Source organism: Exserohilum turcica, assembly GCF_000359705.1.
Source record: "Exserohilum turcica Et28A unplaced genomic scaffold SETTUscaffold_6, whole genome shotgun sequence".
Taxonomy (NCBI): Eukaryota; Fungi; Ascomycota; class Dothideomycetes; order Pleosporales; family Pleosporaceae; genus Exserohilum; species Exserohilum turcicum.
Window position 1 is genome coordinate 1,686,787 of NW_007360277.1, and position 16,057 is coordinate 1,702,843.

General features: G+C 55.7%; 7 protein-coding genes across 7 annotated transcripts; 3 read left to right on the forward strand and 4 right to left on the reverse strand.

Annotated features, from left to right (window-relative positions):
* Positions 1-850: 850 nt before the first annotated feature.
* On the forward strand, positions 851-2,135 carry SETTUDRAFT_95977 (uncharacterized protein; the record flags this gene model as incomplete). The annotated part of the gene is made up of 3 exons (XM_008031692.1): positions 851-899; positions 1,348-1,658; positions 1,725-2,135. 3 exons carry the CDS (start codon positions 851-853, stop codon positions 2,133-2,135), a joined length of 771 nt encoding a protein of 256 aa, XP_008029883.1.
* A 145-nt stretch (positions 2,136-2,280) lies between these two features.
* Positions 2,281-4,694, reverse strand: SETTUDRAFT_22858 (uncharacterized protein; the record flags this gene model as incomplete). Its single annotated transcript, XM_008031200.1, has 2 exons — positions 2,281-3,045; positions 3,102-4,694. The coding sequence occupies 2 exons, from the start codon at positions 4,692-4,694 to the stop codon at positions 2,281-2,283; spliced, it is 2,358 nt and encodes a 785-aa protein (XP_008029391.1).
* A 773-nt stretch (positions 4,695-5,467) lies between these two features.
* Positions 5,468-9,177, reverse strand: SETTUDRAFT_165269 (uncharacterized protein). The gene is made up of 3 exons (XM_008031693.1): positions 8,483-9,177; positions 6,043-8,434; positions 5,468-5,991 (listed from the first exon to the last, which is right to left on the reverse strand). The coding sequence occupies exons 1-3, from the start codon at positions 9,160-9,162 to the stop codon at positions 5,665-5,667; spliced, it is 3,399 nt and encodes a 1,132-aa protein (XP_008029884.1). The 5' UTR covers positions 9,163-9,177; the 3' UTR covers positions 5,468-5,664.
* A 419-nt stretch (positions 9,178-9,596) lies between these two features.
* SETTUDRAFT_95657 (uncharacterized protein) lies at positions 9,597-10,238 on the forward strand (the record flags this gene model as incomplete). The annotated part of the gene is made up of 1 exon (XM_008031694.1): positions 9,597-10,238. One exon carries the CDS (start codon positions 9,597-9,599, stop codon positions 10,236-10,238), a length of 642 nt encoding a protein of 213 aa, XP_008029885.1.
* Positions 10,239-10,276: 38 nt separating this feature from the next.
* Positions 10,277-11,266, reverse strand: SETTUDRAFT_156561 (uncharacterized protein; the record flags this gene model as incomplete). The annotated part of the gene is made up of 4 exons (XM_008031695.1): positions 10,277-10,444; positions 10,495-10,665; positions 10,716-11,120; positions 11,171-11,266. 4 exons carry the CDS (start codon positions 11,264-11,266, stop codon positions 10,277-10,279), a joined length of 840 nt encoding a protein of 279 aa, XP_008029886.1.
* A 350-nt stretch (positions 11,267-11,616) lies between these two features.
* On the reverse strand, positions 11,617-13,280 carry SETTUDRAFT_121460 (uncharacterized protein). Its single transcript, XM_008031696.1, has 2 exons — positions 12,825-13,280; positions 11,617-12,763 (listed from the first exon to the last, which is right to left on the reverse strand). The coding sequence occupies exons 1-2, from the start codon at positions 13,266-13,268 to the stop codon at positions 11,678-11,680; spliced, it is 1,530 nt and encodes a 509-aa protein (XP_008029887.1). The 5' UTR covers positions 13,269-13,280; the 3' UTR covers positions 11,617-11,677.
* Positions 13,281-14,375: 1,095 nt separating this feature from the next.
* On the forward strand, positions 14,376-15,393 carry SETTUDRAFT_95515 (uncharacterized protein; the record flags this gene model as incomplete). Its single annotated transcript, XM_008031697.1, has 2 exons — positions 14,376-14,616; positions 14,711-15,393. The coding sequence occupies 2 exons, from the start codon at positions 14,376-14,378 to the stop codon at positions 15,391-15,393; spliced, it is 924 nt and encodes a 307-aa protein (XP_008029888.1).
* Between the last annotated feature and the right edge of the window lie 664 nt (positions 15,394-16,057).

Sequence of the window (16,057 nt, forward strand, 5' to 3'; positions counted from 1 at the left end):
AAGACTGATTTGAGGGGCGCCTGTATTGATTTTTTTTTTCCCAGAACAAAGTGCTGCACATTTCTGGTTTCTGCATGCGATGAAATGATTGTGTTCAATGTCAAGTACCAGAACTACCTTTGCCTGGACACACTGATGTAGGTTAACTGCGGACTGCTACTGACTGTGTCGACTACGAACATAGCAATCCAAGGCACAGAGATTTCTTAGCTCTTCGAGGTCGTTGTGAAATTCCCAAGCTGTCTAATTTTTCTGCAATGTTAGAGGTAAACGAGAAGTTCAATGTCAGCCTCTAATGCAAGGAGTGGCAGCAGCAGCGCTGATTGGATGCTGCTTACCACATGGAGGATCGCAGTATCAAGATAAATTTCTCAAGTTGCACAATCTTGACTTCCTACAGTCATGCGATTTTATTTGTACAAACTTATCCACATTGTTGTTGAACAAGTCTATACGCATATGCAATACTAACCAAATTACGTCTACATACAGCCTTCAATAGCATAGACATTTTGATGCAGCATACACCTAATAACTTTACTCTTCCAATTCTCTTTTTTTTAACCTAAATAGGGGAAAAAAATTGTGAAATCAGCAACACAACACAACCCAAGATAAGAATTCCCACCTCCCCACCTCCGTACCTACACACAAAGATAACCAGCTACAAACAGCTGACTAATATGACGTATTACCCCTCCCCCTCTCCCCGCCCTTCCCACCCCAAAGTTTTCCTCCCCCCCCCCCCCTCCAAACCATCCATACCCGTAGCGCGCCCGCAAACAGCCACAAACAAACAAAAAAGCAGCTAGCCAATCAATCAGCCAATCGACTAAGGAGGGGGGCCGAAATGAGCGAATCAAAGGGAATGGTGATAATACTTACTGGGGCTTCGAGAGGTACGTTTGAGCAAAAAAAAAAGATGTTCATATGTATATACATGCACACATGCACGTTTATACACACACATATACGCACACATTTGTACACACGTCTAAGCCCTTTTTTTCTCTCACGACGGCTGTAACAGAAAAATGCAGTGCACGCATACAAAGATGGGATTGTACTTGGGCTTTTTGCTTCCCGCTGATGCCCGGGAGCGCAAAACGCCGCGTGTTAGCATTGCGGCGTGCGAATCTTGTAACAAAGCATATGCACATACATATACACGGATGCAGATGCAGAACACAGAAAAACCATGTGTTTAGAAGAGAGAGAGAGAAAAAAAAACACACACACACAAGGAGCATCTATCTTCCCATTTCCACTCCCCCTCTCCTCTCTTCCTACTCCCATTCCCACCATCCTAACCCCCAAAAGCCCACTCTAACCCTCCCCGTGATGCAGGAATCGGTCTCGCAACAGCCCACCACCTTCTCTCTCACGCGCACAAACTAATCCTCGTATCACGCACACACACGGCGCTCGACCAGCTGCACTACCAGTACGGCTCGGACCTCGTCGAGGTGCTTGCCGGCGACATGTGCTCGGCAGCCGTATCGCGGCGGGCGGTGGAACTGGCGCACGAGCGCTGGGGCCGCCTCGATGCCGTGGTGCTGAATCACGGGATGCTGGAGCCTGTGGCGCGCGTTAGCGACGCGAGTGTGGACAAGTGGAGGAAGGGGTTTGAAGTCAATGTTTTTTCGGCCGTGGAGTTGGTACGTCTGCTTTCTAAGTACCCTTTCTTCTCGGTGTATAGGTATTGATATCCCCCCCCCCCACAGATCCAAGCCTCACTCCCCGCGCTACGCGCCTCCAAAGGCCGGATTATCCTAGTTTCGTCTGGAGCAGCAGTCTCGGCATACCAAGGCTGGGGCTGCTACGGCGCGACAAAAGCCGTGCTAAACCATCTTGCGCTGACGCTGGCCGTGGAAGAGCCCGACGTGACGACGATATCGCTGCGGCCCGGCGTCGTGGACACGGAGATGCAGCGCGAGATCCGCGAGGTGCACGCGGCGCACATGAGCGAAAAAGATCGGGAAAAGTTTAGCGGGCTCAAGACGAGCGGTGGATTGCTGAAGCCCGAGCAGCCGGGCCATGTGATTGCCAAGCTGGCCGTGGGCGCTGGAAAGGAATTAAGTGGCAAGTTTCTCAGTTGGAACGATGAGAGTCTCAAGGCTTTCCAGGAAGAGTAGACTAGACTAGGGAATCATCATAGCATTCAGAGTTCGTTATCATAGGTCGGAATCTACATCTACAGCGTGTCATCATGCCGCTTGGAAGCTCCTGCCCCTTCACACATCCGAGGACTTATAGCCTCAGACCATTCATTGCACGGGCCTATTTAGCAGGGCGACCGGCGAGGGTATCGATATCAGTGGGGTTGGTTGGGGCCTGGGGCCTTCCAGACAGTGTGTCAACCGTCTCCTTGAGCGCCATCCAGAACTCGTGCTTGGGACGTCGTCGGTGCCACTCCGTCTCCTTCTTCTCGACCGACTCCATGGGGGAGAAGAGCAGCTTGCTCGCCTTGATACCAATGACAGTGACGGACATGGAGTCTTCCTCAATGTCCTCTGGGCTCATGCCGGCAAAGCTCTCGAGATGCTGCATGGCCTTGGTAGCGAACCTCACCGCCCTGACACGGTCCATGGGTGAGGGGATGGTGCCCTGCTGGAAGTGACCAGGGACTCCGTGGCGTGACTCAAACTTGCCCTTGCCCGCATCGGCAATCATCTGTGCAATGATTTGTACCGAGTACGTCTTTGACGCCTTCTCATTGACCAAGATGACTTTACCAGACCTGCTGATACCCTTGTCCTTGGCAAACACCTCGCGCAGGTGGTCAATGTCGCGGTCCAGCATCTTGAGGTCAATGCCATCTTCTGGAGTGTACACAGCCAGAGCTCCGATACTGAGACCGGCAACAGTCGCAATGTAACCCGACTCGCCACCTTGAGTCTCAATTACAAAGACACGACGACGGGACGCCGATGCGGATTGGCGGCAGGCGTCAGAGTACTGAATGAGTGCGTTCAAGCACGTATCTGAGCCAATCGAGTACTCGGTTCCAGGCACGTTGTTCGAAATTGTAGCCGGGAGGATGACCTGATTCATTAGCACATGCTCAGTTGCCACGAACCCATCCGATCGAGGCTACTCACCATTGGGATCTTGAAAGCTTTGTAGTGTTCGCGTGCTTTTCTCAGTTCCGAAACTGCTGTGAACGCCTCGAATCCACCAACAACAAACAAGGCCTGGATGTTGTACTTCTTGAAGACAAACGCAACAGTCTCGAGGTCCTCGCTGGGAAGTCCACGGTTGGTACCAATCTCAGAACCTCCCTTTGACGACCAAGTCTCAGCGTCGATCCACTTGATGTCTCGGACCGCACCGACTGGCTCATCCGAGTGGTGGCGGATTATGCCGGGGAAACCGTTGTGAAGTGCAATTGGTGTGTGGCCACGAGCAAGACAGTGCGCTACGGCAGCACGGGTCGCTGCGTTCATCCCTCCAGCTGGAGCGCCAACGTGAATGATACCGACGCGCAGGCGCTTATCCTCAGGTAATAGCAGCTCTGGCTGGTCGGCAGCTGTGGTGATTTGGTAAGCCTGGTACTGCTGCTCAAACTCGGTATCACGGAGCTCCATCGCCCGGTGGAAGTCCTTGTTCTGGATAGCTACAGCGACCTCCTTGGTTTGTGCAACGGCCTCGAGGAGGGGACGCCGGACAATCTTGTTCTCTTGCATACAAATGACCGGGCTGGGAACATCGGGGCTAGCGTCCAAAACTGCCTTGACGGCCTCCACTCCTTGGAGTGTGGCAAGCATACGATCATAAGCACACGGTGTGCCTCCACGTTGGACGTGTCCAAGCGTCGTCACACGCGTGTCGAGCTTTGCGTCGTCTGCAAGCACGTCTTTGACCTGCTGTGATGTAATCTTCTTCAGGTTACGATCGATGGCTCCTTCAGCGACAACGACAATAGTCTTCCGCTTTCCCAGTGACCTGTGCTTCTTGATCTGTCGGCACATCTCCTTTTCCCAGCCTTCGTTTGGTGGGTTCTCAGGTGTAAAGACAAAGTCTGCTCCCGTGGCAACACCGGCGCTAAGGGCGAGCCATCCGCAATGCCGGCCCATGACTTCGATGACGAATGCTCGCTGATGGCTTACGGCGGTGGTGTCGACCGAGTCGATGGCTTCGCAGATGCGGGCAAGTGACGTGTAGCATCCAATTGTGGCGTCGGTCATGGACAGGTCGTTGTCAATCGAGCCGACCAAGCCGACGATGTTGAGGTGCTTGAAGGGCTCAATTTGCTCCTGTGTGAGCTGCTTTTCTTGAACCAGCTCATTCAGCAGCTCCGGCCACTCGGCGCGGAACTTGTCTGCACCTGTGAGAGAGCCGTCACCACCGCAGATGATGATTGCGTCAATGCCCTTGAGGATGAGGTTTTTTGCGGCTGTTCGGCGCCCTTCGCGCTGCATGAACTCCATGCATCGCGCTGTGCCGATAAGTGTGCCGCCCTCTGACAAGAAGCCTCTGACGTCCTCCCACTTCATCTCCTTGATCATGTCACCACCCTTTACCAGGCCGTCGTAGCCCTCGTATATGGCGTAGGCCTCGCAGTTGTTGTGGATAGCCATGCGAACGACGGCTCGCACTGCGCCGTTCATGCCGGGCGCGTCTCCTCCACTCGTCATGACTCCAATGCGCCTCTTCTTGCCCTCGAGGGGCGGCGGAATCTCAGTGGGCGCCATCTTGTGCTGGGTATGAATGTGGTATTAGGTGGGGTGTGGGGTTAGTAGGTGAAGGAGGAGGAGAAGAAGAAGAAGAAGAAGAAGAAGAAGAAGAAGAAGAAGAAGGTAGTAGTGGTGATGGTTGCGCAAGCCGAAAACAGTGGCAGGCGGCGGAGGACCGAAAAGATCTTTGGCCGTGGGTCGCTATGAGGTCAAAGTGGATTCACCCGTCTAGCTGAAAAGTAGAGACGCCAAAAGAAGCGGGTCCGTACGTGTTGAGAAGCAAGCTTCGAGGGTCGGTGGTGGGCAGGGAGGGGTAGCTTTGCCGAGTTGCACGCTTGCAATGACAAATCTCAAGGCGTTAATCTGGAGGGCGGTGATGGCAGCAAGTGCGTTTTGTTGCTCTGGTCTTTGGCTAGCAGCAACGGGCGAGCAGCGTAGCGCTTTGTATGCAGTGCCAACCCACGACGATAAGGTCGTGGTCCGATTTGTTGCAACTCTTACGCGAATGACGTGGGAGCCCCAAAAGAAAAGAGCTCCCCGGTCCGCAGAGTGGGGTCACACACCTCCGCCGATCCGCCAGGCGCGCCAAGCATTGCCCAAACACCAACGACTTCTCGTCCGGCCATCGCCAACGGTGCCTGCGACTCAGTTGTTACCCTTTCCTACCCGAGTTGCATGTACAAGACCATGGCGCTATGTACGGCCCAAAACTTGGCCGCCGCCACACCCCTCCTCACCGGTCCCTGTCACCTGATGCCCGCGTCTTTGGTATTCAAGCAAGAATTCAATTATAATGATTTCTTGGTATCACTCTATGCCCGCCCAACGTGCCCACTCGACGCGCAATACAAGCCCTCCTTTGCCTTTGATGCCTCTACCGCACCCTCTTTTCTGATTTCCAAAAGCCCAAAGCCTCCAACCATGTGTCATCATCAGGCCGCGTGCAGACGTCTAGTCTGGAAGCATTACTACCGCATTATCGTTTCAATTAAAAAGCGCCGACTTCCAGTCCCTCCCGTGCCAGGGTCTCAAACACCCGAGGCGGCAACTTGTATTTGATCAAACCAGCAAAGACCATCAAGTCCTTGGCTTTTTGGAGCAGCTGGTCTGCGAGCACCTTGCGCATCTGGTCTTCGAATTGTCCAGAAAGCAGACGCTCGCGGTGCCTTGAGCAGCAGCCAATGCACCAGAGAAGGACATTGCCAATGTTCCGTGAGATCTCCTGAGGATACGAATTGAAACTGTTGGCCGTGGCGCGAATATCGCTGACGTTGCCTGCAGCTGACAGAGGGAGGATACGGAGGTTCTCGATTTGCTAAAAGCTGTTAGTAAACCGGTAGTCCAACTTAGGGATGTTGAAACTTACTCCGAGTGCTGCCATGTAGTCTCCGGCTTCAATGACCTTCTTTGCGTTGTTGAGCTGGAATAGTATACCGACTGTATCACGGTTCACCTGCGAAACCTTCCTCCACCACAGGCTGTTTGCATCGTACAGAGCAAGAACTTTCTGTGCAAGTTCTACAGGATCGTCCGTTCCAAGCATGCTCAGGCTCGATGAAGTTGCATCAGACTGCTGCTGTTGTTGCGGCTCCGTCGTCGTCAAGCGCGGCTTAAGCGGCTCCAGACGAAGTGGTTCCTGGCCAAGTTCCACCGAAAGTGCTTCAGCAAGCGCGCGGTTCAAAATTGTCACCACACTGTCGTACTCGCCAGCCAGGTGGCACAACAAGATGGCATCGTTGATGCGTCCATTGTCGTCTGCCATCCTTGCAGCTTCGCTAGTGATGGTGTTGAGTAAGCCCATTTCGCCATCAAGTTTCAGCAGTGGCACACGTTCCTGAATGAGACCGGGTGTCGTCTGTCCATTCGACTTGACGTCGCCCAATAACGTAGAGAACTCGCGTGTTTCGAGGACAAGCTCGCGTAGCGCTTCATGGCAAAGCTCTGCCTGTTGCCTGCCTGCCTCACCTGGCAGGTCGGCATTCAGGCAAATCAATACCAGGTAGTCAGCGGCAGCGTCAGCTCGGGCGGCTCGGAAGTCGCTCGTGTAGTGGCCAACCACGCGTCCAAAGTTCAATTGCGGTTGCTGGCGTGTCGTGTATGTCAGGATTTCACCGCCAGCTGTGGTCCAGTCCGACACTCGCAAGAGTCCGTAGTAGTCGAGGGCGATTGCGAAATGAACCGCAGAGACATAGTTGTGGGTGTAGAGATAGTTGACGGCTGGCTCAAACAAGCCAGCAAGGGTGGCCAGATAGAAATAAACTCCATATCCACCGGCAGACTCGGCCGCGTCGTTCATAAAGTGGCGCTGGCCAATGTCCTTGATAGTCGTGCGGAGTTCCTCCAAACCAAATATCTCACCAGCATTCTCTTCAGCTCTGTTGCCTTCGCGCGCCAAGTTGAACTGCAGCCATACCCAGTCGTCCATGGTCTCCTTGATAGGCTCCAGGTTGCGCTTGCTCATGTCACATCGACCGACAATCTTGTAGCACGCCATGCGGTAAGGATCTTCAGGTGTCTTTAAACGAGTCCTCTGGGCGTGTGTATGGGCAACCTTTTGCTGGGTGTCCGGGCTTAGCCTGCGGTCAGGATCGGTGGCATATTGTGTGATTGCCGACTGGAAATTTCTGTCGGTATTCTGGAAGAAGTTCCTCTTCTCTCGCACATAGTCGGCAGCTTCAGTTAGGAGACCGCCTCTTAGCAGGAAGAAGATGATGATCCAAGGGAACTCATCGCCCGCTTCGCCTATTCTTTGGAACAGCTCAGTATCCGCGCCGAGCTCCTTGAACGCGGCTTTGGCCCTTACGAAGCCACGGATCTTGTTGACCATGGAGGGAACACCGCCAACAAGGGCCTCTGCAGGATTCTTTCGCAATACTTCGTCCACATGTTCCAAAAACTTGTTCTCGAGGTACTTGCGGGACCCGTCAAGTATGCGCTTGCGCATGCGCACACTGGCAACAGAGTTGGCTTGGTCGTCCAGGTAGTCTTTGGAAAAGCTCCGCTCTTTGGGTTGGTTCGAGCCGGGGTTTGATGCTTCCGCTTCAGTCTTCTCTTCGGTGATTGAGACGAGCGCTCCGTAAGCGTTGATAAAGTGCTCCGAGTACTCTGTGCCAGCAGCCTTCTCCACGTCCGAGAATGAGTGAAGCACCGAGAAGGATTCTTCTCGCAGTCTTGACTCATTCAGCCTCCTGACCTCGTCCATGAACTTCTCTTGCTTGTCTCGTGCATATCGGTCCTGTGGGCCACTCTGTCCGCCCATGACGGACTTGTCAGACGCATCGCGTCCGCCCAAGACGCTTTGAGAAGCACCAAGGACGGGTGGCCCAGCAGCGGAGGCTCCAAAAGTGGATCGTCCATTGACCGACGCTCCGCCGGGGCCCATGGAGCGACCCTTGCGTGCTGTGGCGCGTCCAAAAGCTCCCCGAGCGGTGCTACCAAAGGCGCTTTGCGACGCCGCCATGTCTTCGCTCTGTCTGCCCAGGCCAAAGTGTTCGTAAATCCTCTGTCGCTGCTTGTCCCATTCAATCTGAACATTGTCTTCGAGAAAGGTGTCAAAGTCGCGCTTGGACTGCTCTAGCCCTTCTTGAATGAGGGCCAGCGTAGACTGCGAGTGCAGGTTCGAAATGTAGCCGTCAACATCGCTGTCGAAGAGATTCGGAGCCTGCCCAGGTGCAGCGAGGCCTGCTTGGGAGGAGAACTGATTGAGGTCGCGGAGCGTGCTGCCCAGTTTCACGCCAGAAGCGGACAAAAGGTAGTGGCTAAAGAGCGTCAGTACAAATCAATCTGCGGCTCACATGCCAACTTACGCGGCGCGATCTTGGGCGCGGTCCTGAACCTGGTCCGCTGAAGGGCCTCCAGAACCGAGGTTTCGCACCTTGCGGGCAATGTCCCCCAGACCCAGCTGCAGAGACGGGAGCTCATCAAAGTTGCCGATGCCATTCTCGCCAGCGTTGCGCTTGCGCCCCCTTTCCAAGAGATGGTCAAAATGGGCTGAGCGACCGGAACCTGCGTTTGCCTGGGTCAACGGCACGCCTTGCTGCTGCTGTTGTTGTTGCTGCTGGGGCTGCTGCTGGGTCGACGTCGTGTTGAAGAGGGAGGATTGGCCGAGGCCGAGGCCGCTCGTTTGCTGCGTGTTGTTCGTAGTCGATTGCGACGCCGTGTTGTTGAACAGCGAGAAGCCTCCCGTTTGCGGCTGCGATTGCTGCTGCTGCTGTTGCGACGTCGATGCTGCGCCCGAGAACAGCGAAGGCGTCGTAGTGGCAGTCGACTTTGCCGCACCCAGACCGCCGAATAGACTGCCGCCTAGGCCGCTGCTTGTCGCTTGTGTCGTGCCGGATTGCGCATTCGGTGTGCCTCCTCCGCCCAGGTTGCCAAACAAGCTCGGTGTAGTGCCGCTTGACGCGCCTCCTGCTGTTCCAAACAATCCTCCACTCGAAGTGCCGCTAGAGGCAGGCTGCGAGCCTCCAAGATTACCGAACAGCGACATTGTAGGTGCGTTGAGCCGTGTTGTGATGGTGCCGAAAACAAACCTGGAGAAACGAGATCGCGTTGTTCAACGAGGAAGCTCGGACATTTTTATCCCTGTCACTCAGGTACCGCGTCAAGGTGAACCAGCTGGTGCCATCTCCTGTCTACCATGCAGTCGACAAGACCCCGACCCTGTGGAATTCTTGTTGAGCCAAGAGACGGCTAGACTTCACACAATTGATTGTATGTTGAAATCATGGAAACAACTGTGTATTCCCGAAGGTACCGCACCATGCACAAACATCTATACTCATGACCATGCCGCGACCATCAAAAGGTCCATCTTTACAATCCGAGGCAGCAAACGCGAAATAGTATAACTTGTCAAAGACGTGGTGCTTTACAACATCCGCAGAGTTTCCAAAACCACACCATTATTGACAACCTCGCAAAATGTCCAATACTCTGCCGGACTTTCCCTTCTTCGTGTCCACCGGCGATGGATGGAGACACGAGACAGCTCGTTATGTTCGCGACCGACCCCAACGGGGATGGTACCAGGATGGCCGCAAACTGCGAGATGTAAAGGCATCCAAAGCATTCATCTGGCCCAAGGACGGCAAGAACGGGTCATCGTGGGGTCGCATCAAAGACGTCCTACGGAACAACGGCCCTGACATATACGTTGCATTTGGTGCTCGTCAGACGGACTGCGTATCAAATCGCCCGCCGCGATCCCAGTGGGCAGGATATCCCCATCTTGACGACCGCGGGATGACGTTCAGCTTTAACTCGCAAAAGTTTGCTCCTTGGACTAAGAGTAGTATGCTCGGAGGACGCGAATACGGCCTGAGCTACGACTTTCGAACTCGGAAATATGTGAAACCGAATCGATGGACGTGGACGGATGCTATCTGGCAGCAGGAGCCATACAAGAATAGGAAGGCGAATAGTTATCCAGAAGCTGTGCGAATGCTGGATGGGCAGTGGTTTCAGGACACCCAATATCTGCCGCAATTTTTGGCCGGCCACATCGATAATGAGTTTGGCGTTGGTGTGCCATTCCACCATCTTCCATTCTCTCCCCCTCACTAAACGAGGGTTCAAAACGATCGGATACGCACCAGGCTCAATCACTCCAGACAGCTCTCATGTAGCGCTACCCATACTGTTTCGAAATTTTCTTCTGTAGTAGCAACTTGCTTACTTCGTCGCGCAGTCGGCATCAGCACGGCGCTGTCTAGCAACTTTGCACATTTATCACATGGTCCTTTGATAGTTTTGTAGGCAACAATCATATCCTGCAATGATTAATACCTGTCATACGTATTGCGTGCCCAGTCAAACATACCAGTAGATGTCTCAGATCGTTTGCATGTGGCCGTGATGCAAGACATCGCGTGGTGGCCAGACATGGCTCAGCCATCCCTAGACATTCTGCACTGAGTTTGTGACGTCCATTTGCCTCACGCTCGATGACAACGTGGAACTTGAGCAAGGCAGAGCCGGAAACAAATTGAATCTGTCGTAGAGTGAGAAAGGCGATGTTTGCCATGGATGCGAAGACTGTACATGTATGCTGTGGTCGTCGTCGTGCGTCTCCAGTTTGAGGCCTGGATGCGTCTTGCGAAACTCGACGACTACTCGTGAAATATCATCGTCGGTGATTATGGTACCGGATTCCTCGACGACATCGCTGCCGCTCTTGTTTGTGATCTTCTTTGCTTTCCGCGCTCGTTCGACCCACCCGTGGGAGGGTACCGAGACACTCTCGGACAAATCCGCGTTTGCGCCATAGCTCTGCTTGACATGCTCGAATGTGCTTTGTACCTCGGGGAGTTTCCATTGGTCCTTGAGCGCATTCAGGCCGTTCTGGGAGCCGAGCACGCCCTGCGCGTACAATTTGTAGGTCGTCGCATTGGGGGGCCGGTGGAAAGGTTCGATTATTCGCGGAATCGCCAGGCGCAGATCATCTATCTGTAAAAGGTATCAGCCTAGACTCAAGCAAAAACAGAACCCCTATGCACCTGGGTCTGAAGCCGTTCTAGCTGTGCGAGTGCTTCTGTACACTGCGCTTCGTCCCAGCTCTGACCCGGCTGTACTGATGCGTCGGAAGCCTCCATAATAATACAGTCAAAGGGGAAAAGAAGCGCAGACGCGATAAGAATGCGGGGATATATATAGAGTGGTGGAGGGAGGATGTGGAGGGAGGATGCTGGGCTGTGGCATTGAAGTGCGCAGAGCATCCCACGCGACCCACGGACGTTTGACCATGGGCCGCTCCGGCCAACCCATCATCGCCTTCTCCACACCAACACGCTTTCACGTGGCCACGCCCCTACCGGGAACCCACTTGCAAGACCCTCGCTTGACGCGTTGCAGGAGGTCTAGAATCCCTGAGGATCCCTGGGGTTAGTAATAACAGCGCACCACTCGAGCGTACATGTAGTGGTATGGTCCTGCATATTAGAATAAGAAATAATCTAGATTCTATTGCGCTAGACATGCTTATTACAGTACAACTATATATTCGTTTACAATTTTGACTTTTCCTTGACGACCTTTTCTTGTGGACCGACAAGGGGATCGTAGACATTCAAGCCAAGCGTGTCGTGCGGTACAGGTGCCGTATGCATGCTCAGTCCTCTTGTGTCAAGCATCGAGGGGTTCAAGTCTGCGATGCTTGAAGCGCCAATGAGGCGCATGTTCATCTCCATTTCATCCTTGAGGAGCTGCATCGCGCGGTCCACACCCGGCAGACCATACGCAGACATGGCGTAGAGGAAGGGCCGGCCAATGCCAACGCCCTTAGCGCCCAGGGCTACAGCCTTGATGATGTCGGTCGCTCGGCGTATGCCACCGTCAATGTAGACCTCGATGCGATCTTGCCAACCGCGTGCGCGAAGGACGGGCATGACTTCGGCGAGCACCTCGACGCCCGAGCGGGCAAACTCGAGCTGACGGCCACCGTGGTTGGAGAGGACAACGCCATCGACGCCGATTTCGACCGCACGAATCACGTCCTCGACGCATTGGACACCCTTGAGGATGATGGGCATCTTGGTGATGCTCCTGAACCACGGGATATCTTTCCAGCTGAGGCTCGGGTCAATAAAGGACGAGATGGCCCGTGCGGCGCCTTGACTTCGGTCCACATTGTCGCCGCCGGTGCTCTGCACGTTGCTGCCAACGTCGTCAAACTTGCTTCGCATGTCCTTTTCGCGACGGCCCAGCTGAGGCGCATCGACGGTGATGAAGAGCCCCTTGCAGCCGCGTTTCTCGGCATGCTGCACAATGCGCTTGGTGACGGCGCGGTCCTTGTTCACGTAGAGCTGCAGCCATTGGCATTGCCCGTCCTTTGCTGCGTCGATGATTTCGTCGAAGGAGCACGAGGCCAATGTCGGAATCATCTGGATGACGTTGTGCTTGTGCGCGCCGCGCGTGAGGACGACCTCTCCCTCTGGATGGCCGAGCTTGCCCAGCGCCGTGGCGGTGACGTAGAAGGGTATGTCGCACTTTGTGCCGAGCATCGTCGTGGAGGTGTCGACCTTTTCGACGTCGACGAGGACGCGCGGGCGGAACCAGATCTTGTGGAAAGCGCTGTGGTTCTCCCGCAATGTCTGGCCAGGGATTAGCTCCGTGTGTGGCAAAAGGGCACGACCGGGGCGGGCGTGGACTCACAATCTCGTCGTCGGCGCCGCTGGAATAGTAGGCCCAGGCCGTCTTCTTCATGACGTTGCGGGCGACGGCCTCAAAGTCCATGAGGTTGTAGCATTGCTCGAGGATGGGCATGCGCTCAATGCGCTTCTGGCGCGCCTCCTCGTCCGGATCGAGCTCCTTCTCGTCCTGCTGGACCGTGTTCATGTCGACCTCGCCCAGGTGCTTGGACTGGTCGAGGTACTTGTCGAGCGTGTCGGGCGGGTGGATGGGCTCAAAGGCCTCGGTGGCATCCTTGCCGGCATACTTGAGGATGATCTTGGAGCCGCCGGGGTGCTCAGGCAGGAATTCGGTCACGTCGTAGGCACGGCCATGGACAATGACCCAGCACGAGTCTGCGTTGTTGTGCGCGGCGACGTGCTCGCCCGAGAGCTTCTGCTGCTGCGTGTTGTTGCTGTCGCGGTTCATGGTGGCGGTGAGGGCGGGCGGCGGATAAGCAATGGGCGGGCGGCGGTGGAGGACAAAATATATGGAGACGACGCCCGCAGCAGCCAGGCACTCGGGCGCGGGCGTGGCTGGACGGGAGGATGGGCGGGAGGATGGGCGGAAGGTTCAGGCTGGCGCCGGCATCGACATAGCTGTAGCCATAGCAGCCCTGGCACGGGGGGCTCGGGCCATTCGCGCCCGTCCGCATCCGTGGCGACTGTGGGGGAGGGGGAGGGGGAGGGGGAGGCCCGCCCAGGGGAACTGGGAAGGCTTCGTATTGGTATCGGTATCGGTATCGGTATCAGTATCAGTGCCAGCATCCGCATCCAGTATCCCGGCGCCCCGATGGCATCGAGCATCCAAGCACAAGTACAAGTCGGCACACGCATCGGCCGCTGGGCAGGATACCACGCCGACTACTGCGCGTGCAGCAACGCGGGGCAGACGTTGCGCTGCGGGCTGGGCATGACGCCTGCCCACTGCCCCATCCCATATACCACGGCCGGCTCCCACACCGACCCTGGCGCCTCTCTCTGTCTGCTGCCCTCGCCCAGCGTCACCCGGCCACCCTCTCGCACGCCCTTCTCGCCGCCATGAGCCCGCCATGAGCCCCCCCCCCATGCAGGCTGCTGCGACGGCGCAGCGCTGTGGATTGGCCTGGCGCCGCCCGTCACATGGGCCGCCGTAGCCACGGCAAGGGCTGCAAGCGCCAAACAGCGCGGCACGCCTATGTCATCCGCCGCTGGATACTGACACTGCCTCTCCCTCCCTCTCCCTCTCCCTCTCTCCTTTCCTCGCGCCGCATGCCCCCAGCGACGCCGGTCCCCGCCCCTCTGCCTCCTGGCGGCCCTCCGCGACGCTCTGCACGCCATGCCACTGGCCCCGCGACCGCCCACAGCTCAGCCTCTTTCTGATCACCTGGCCCGCCGCACCACCCACTGACCCACCCCCACACCCGTCTCCTAGCAGCAGCAGCAGCAGTAGCACACCTAGCAGTAGTCGTGGTCGCAGAGCACCGCCCGCCCGCCCGCCCCCCAACCATTGGCACCTGCCCTCGCCCCCAACCCGGCCACGCCTCGACTGCCCGCCATGTCGAGTAGCCTCGAAGCAAAGATCGTAGTCCTCGGCAGCCAGGGCGTTGGCAAGACGTCGCTCGTCCACCGCTACGTCAAGAACGCCTTTACGCCCCCCACGACCCAGTCGACCATCGGCGCCTCGTTTCTGACCAAGCGCGTCGTCGACATCGACACGTCGACCGTCGTGCGTCTGCAGATATGGGACACGGCCGGCCAGGAACGCTTCCGCTCCATCTCCAAGCTATACTACCGAGGTTTGTCACTGCTCCCTGCCCCGTCGCCGCCCACGTGCTCCCTCAGCCCGTTGCTGGAGCGGCCGTATCCGAGACTGACCCTCGTCGCGTGCAGGTGCAAACGCCGCAGTGCTGTGCTACGACATCACCGACCCGCAGTCGTTTGAGGAAATGGGCCGCTGGTTCAAGGAGCTCAAGACGAACCTGGGCGACGACACCATCCTGCACGTTGTAGGCACAAAGTCGGACATCATAGCCGCAGACCCCTCGAAGCGCAAGGTGCCCTTTGAACGCTGCATCGCCTACGTGGCCGAGAACCTCTACCCCGCACAGCCCGCACAACCTCACAATCCCCAGTCAAATGGCTGGGGCTCGGTGCCTGCAACCTTCCACAGTGGCGCCATGGCCTCGCCGCAGAGCAACCGGTCTAGCGGCTTCTGGGGGCAAGACATTGGCTGGGACTGCTGCCACGAAATCAGTGCAAAAGACGGTGAGGGCGTCGACGAAGTCTTCCGCGTCATCACGCGCAAACTGGTCGAGCAGGAGCAAAAGAAACTTGAAGAGGAGCAGAGACAACTGACCATGGCTGGCGCCACGCCAGTCCTTGACAACAACGGCAACGTGACTGGCTACTTTGATTATCCTGGCGCTCCCAACGGGAGCTTCCGCCTAGGCGCCGCCGACAAGAGGCGAAGCTGGCTAGGCTTTCCCACAACGCCCGGTGCTACAGGCCAGCAGCAAGAGTGGGAAGAAGACATCAACCGAGTCCAGAAGACTAAGAGCGGAAGGTGTTGCTGACCACGGCTTCGCCCTGGTCTCGTCTCGTTCGTCTGCCCATCTCTCTCCCACTAACCCACCCATTCCATGTGCACACAGCGAACATAGCAACCAGGTTCGCTTCGAGATACCCACCCACCCATCCGTTCTCATGGTCTCTTTGTTTCGACCCACTCAACCTCCTCGTGTCCTCGTTTTTTCCTTCTTCTCTTTTCTCTCTTGGTCGAGTCCAGTGTGTTCCCACAACCTCGGAATAGGTGCATGCAAACCCCCTTTTTTTTCCTTTGCCTCTTTTTTCTTTTCTCCACACAGTGCACAGCGTACGGTTTGCATAGTTCAATTAAGGCGGGGGGACAAGCATTCATGAATTCCTAAGTTTTTTTTGACTTTTTTTGCAGTTTGCAGTTTGCTCATGAGTCCATTTAGCTAGCCACACCACACTTCTAAATGTGTGTGTGTCTCTCTCTCTCTCTTTCTCTCGCATGATTGTGGTCTTGGATTGCCCTTAATTGTGTGGTAGATCTTTTTCTTTTTTCTTTTTCTTTCTTCTTCTTCATTCAACAAGTGGATGGACCGCCGCGTCTTCGTGATGATGTAAGAGTAGTAGGCATGGAATAATGACCCTTCTTCTTTTCCTTTTCAGCATGTCAAGCTGTTTTTTTTGGAGCTTCTGGGGCGACGAGCG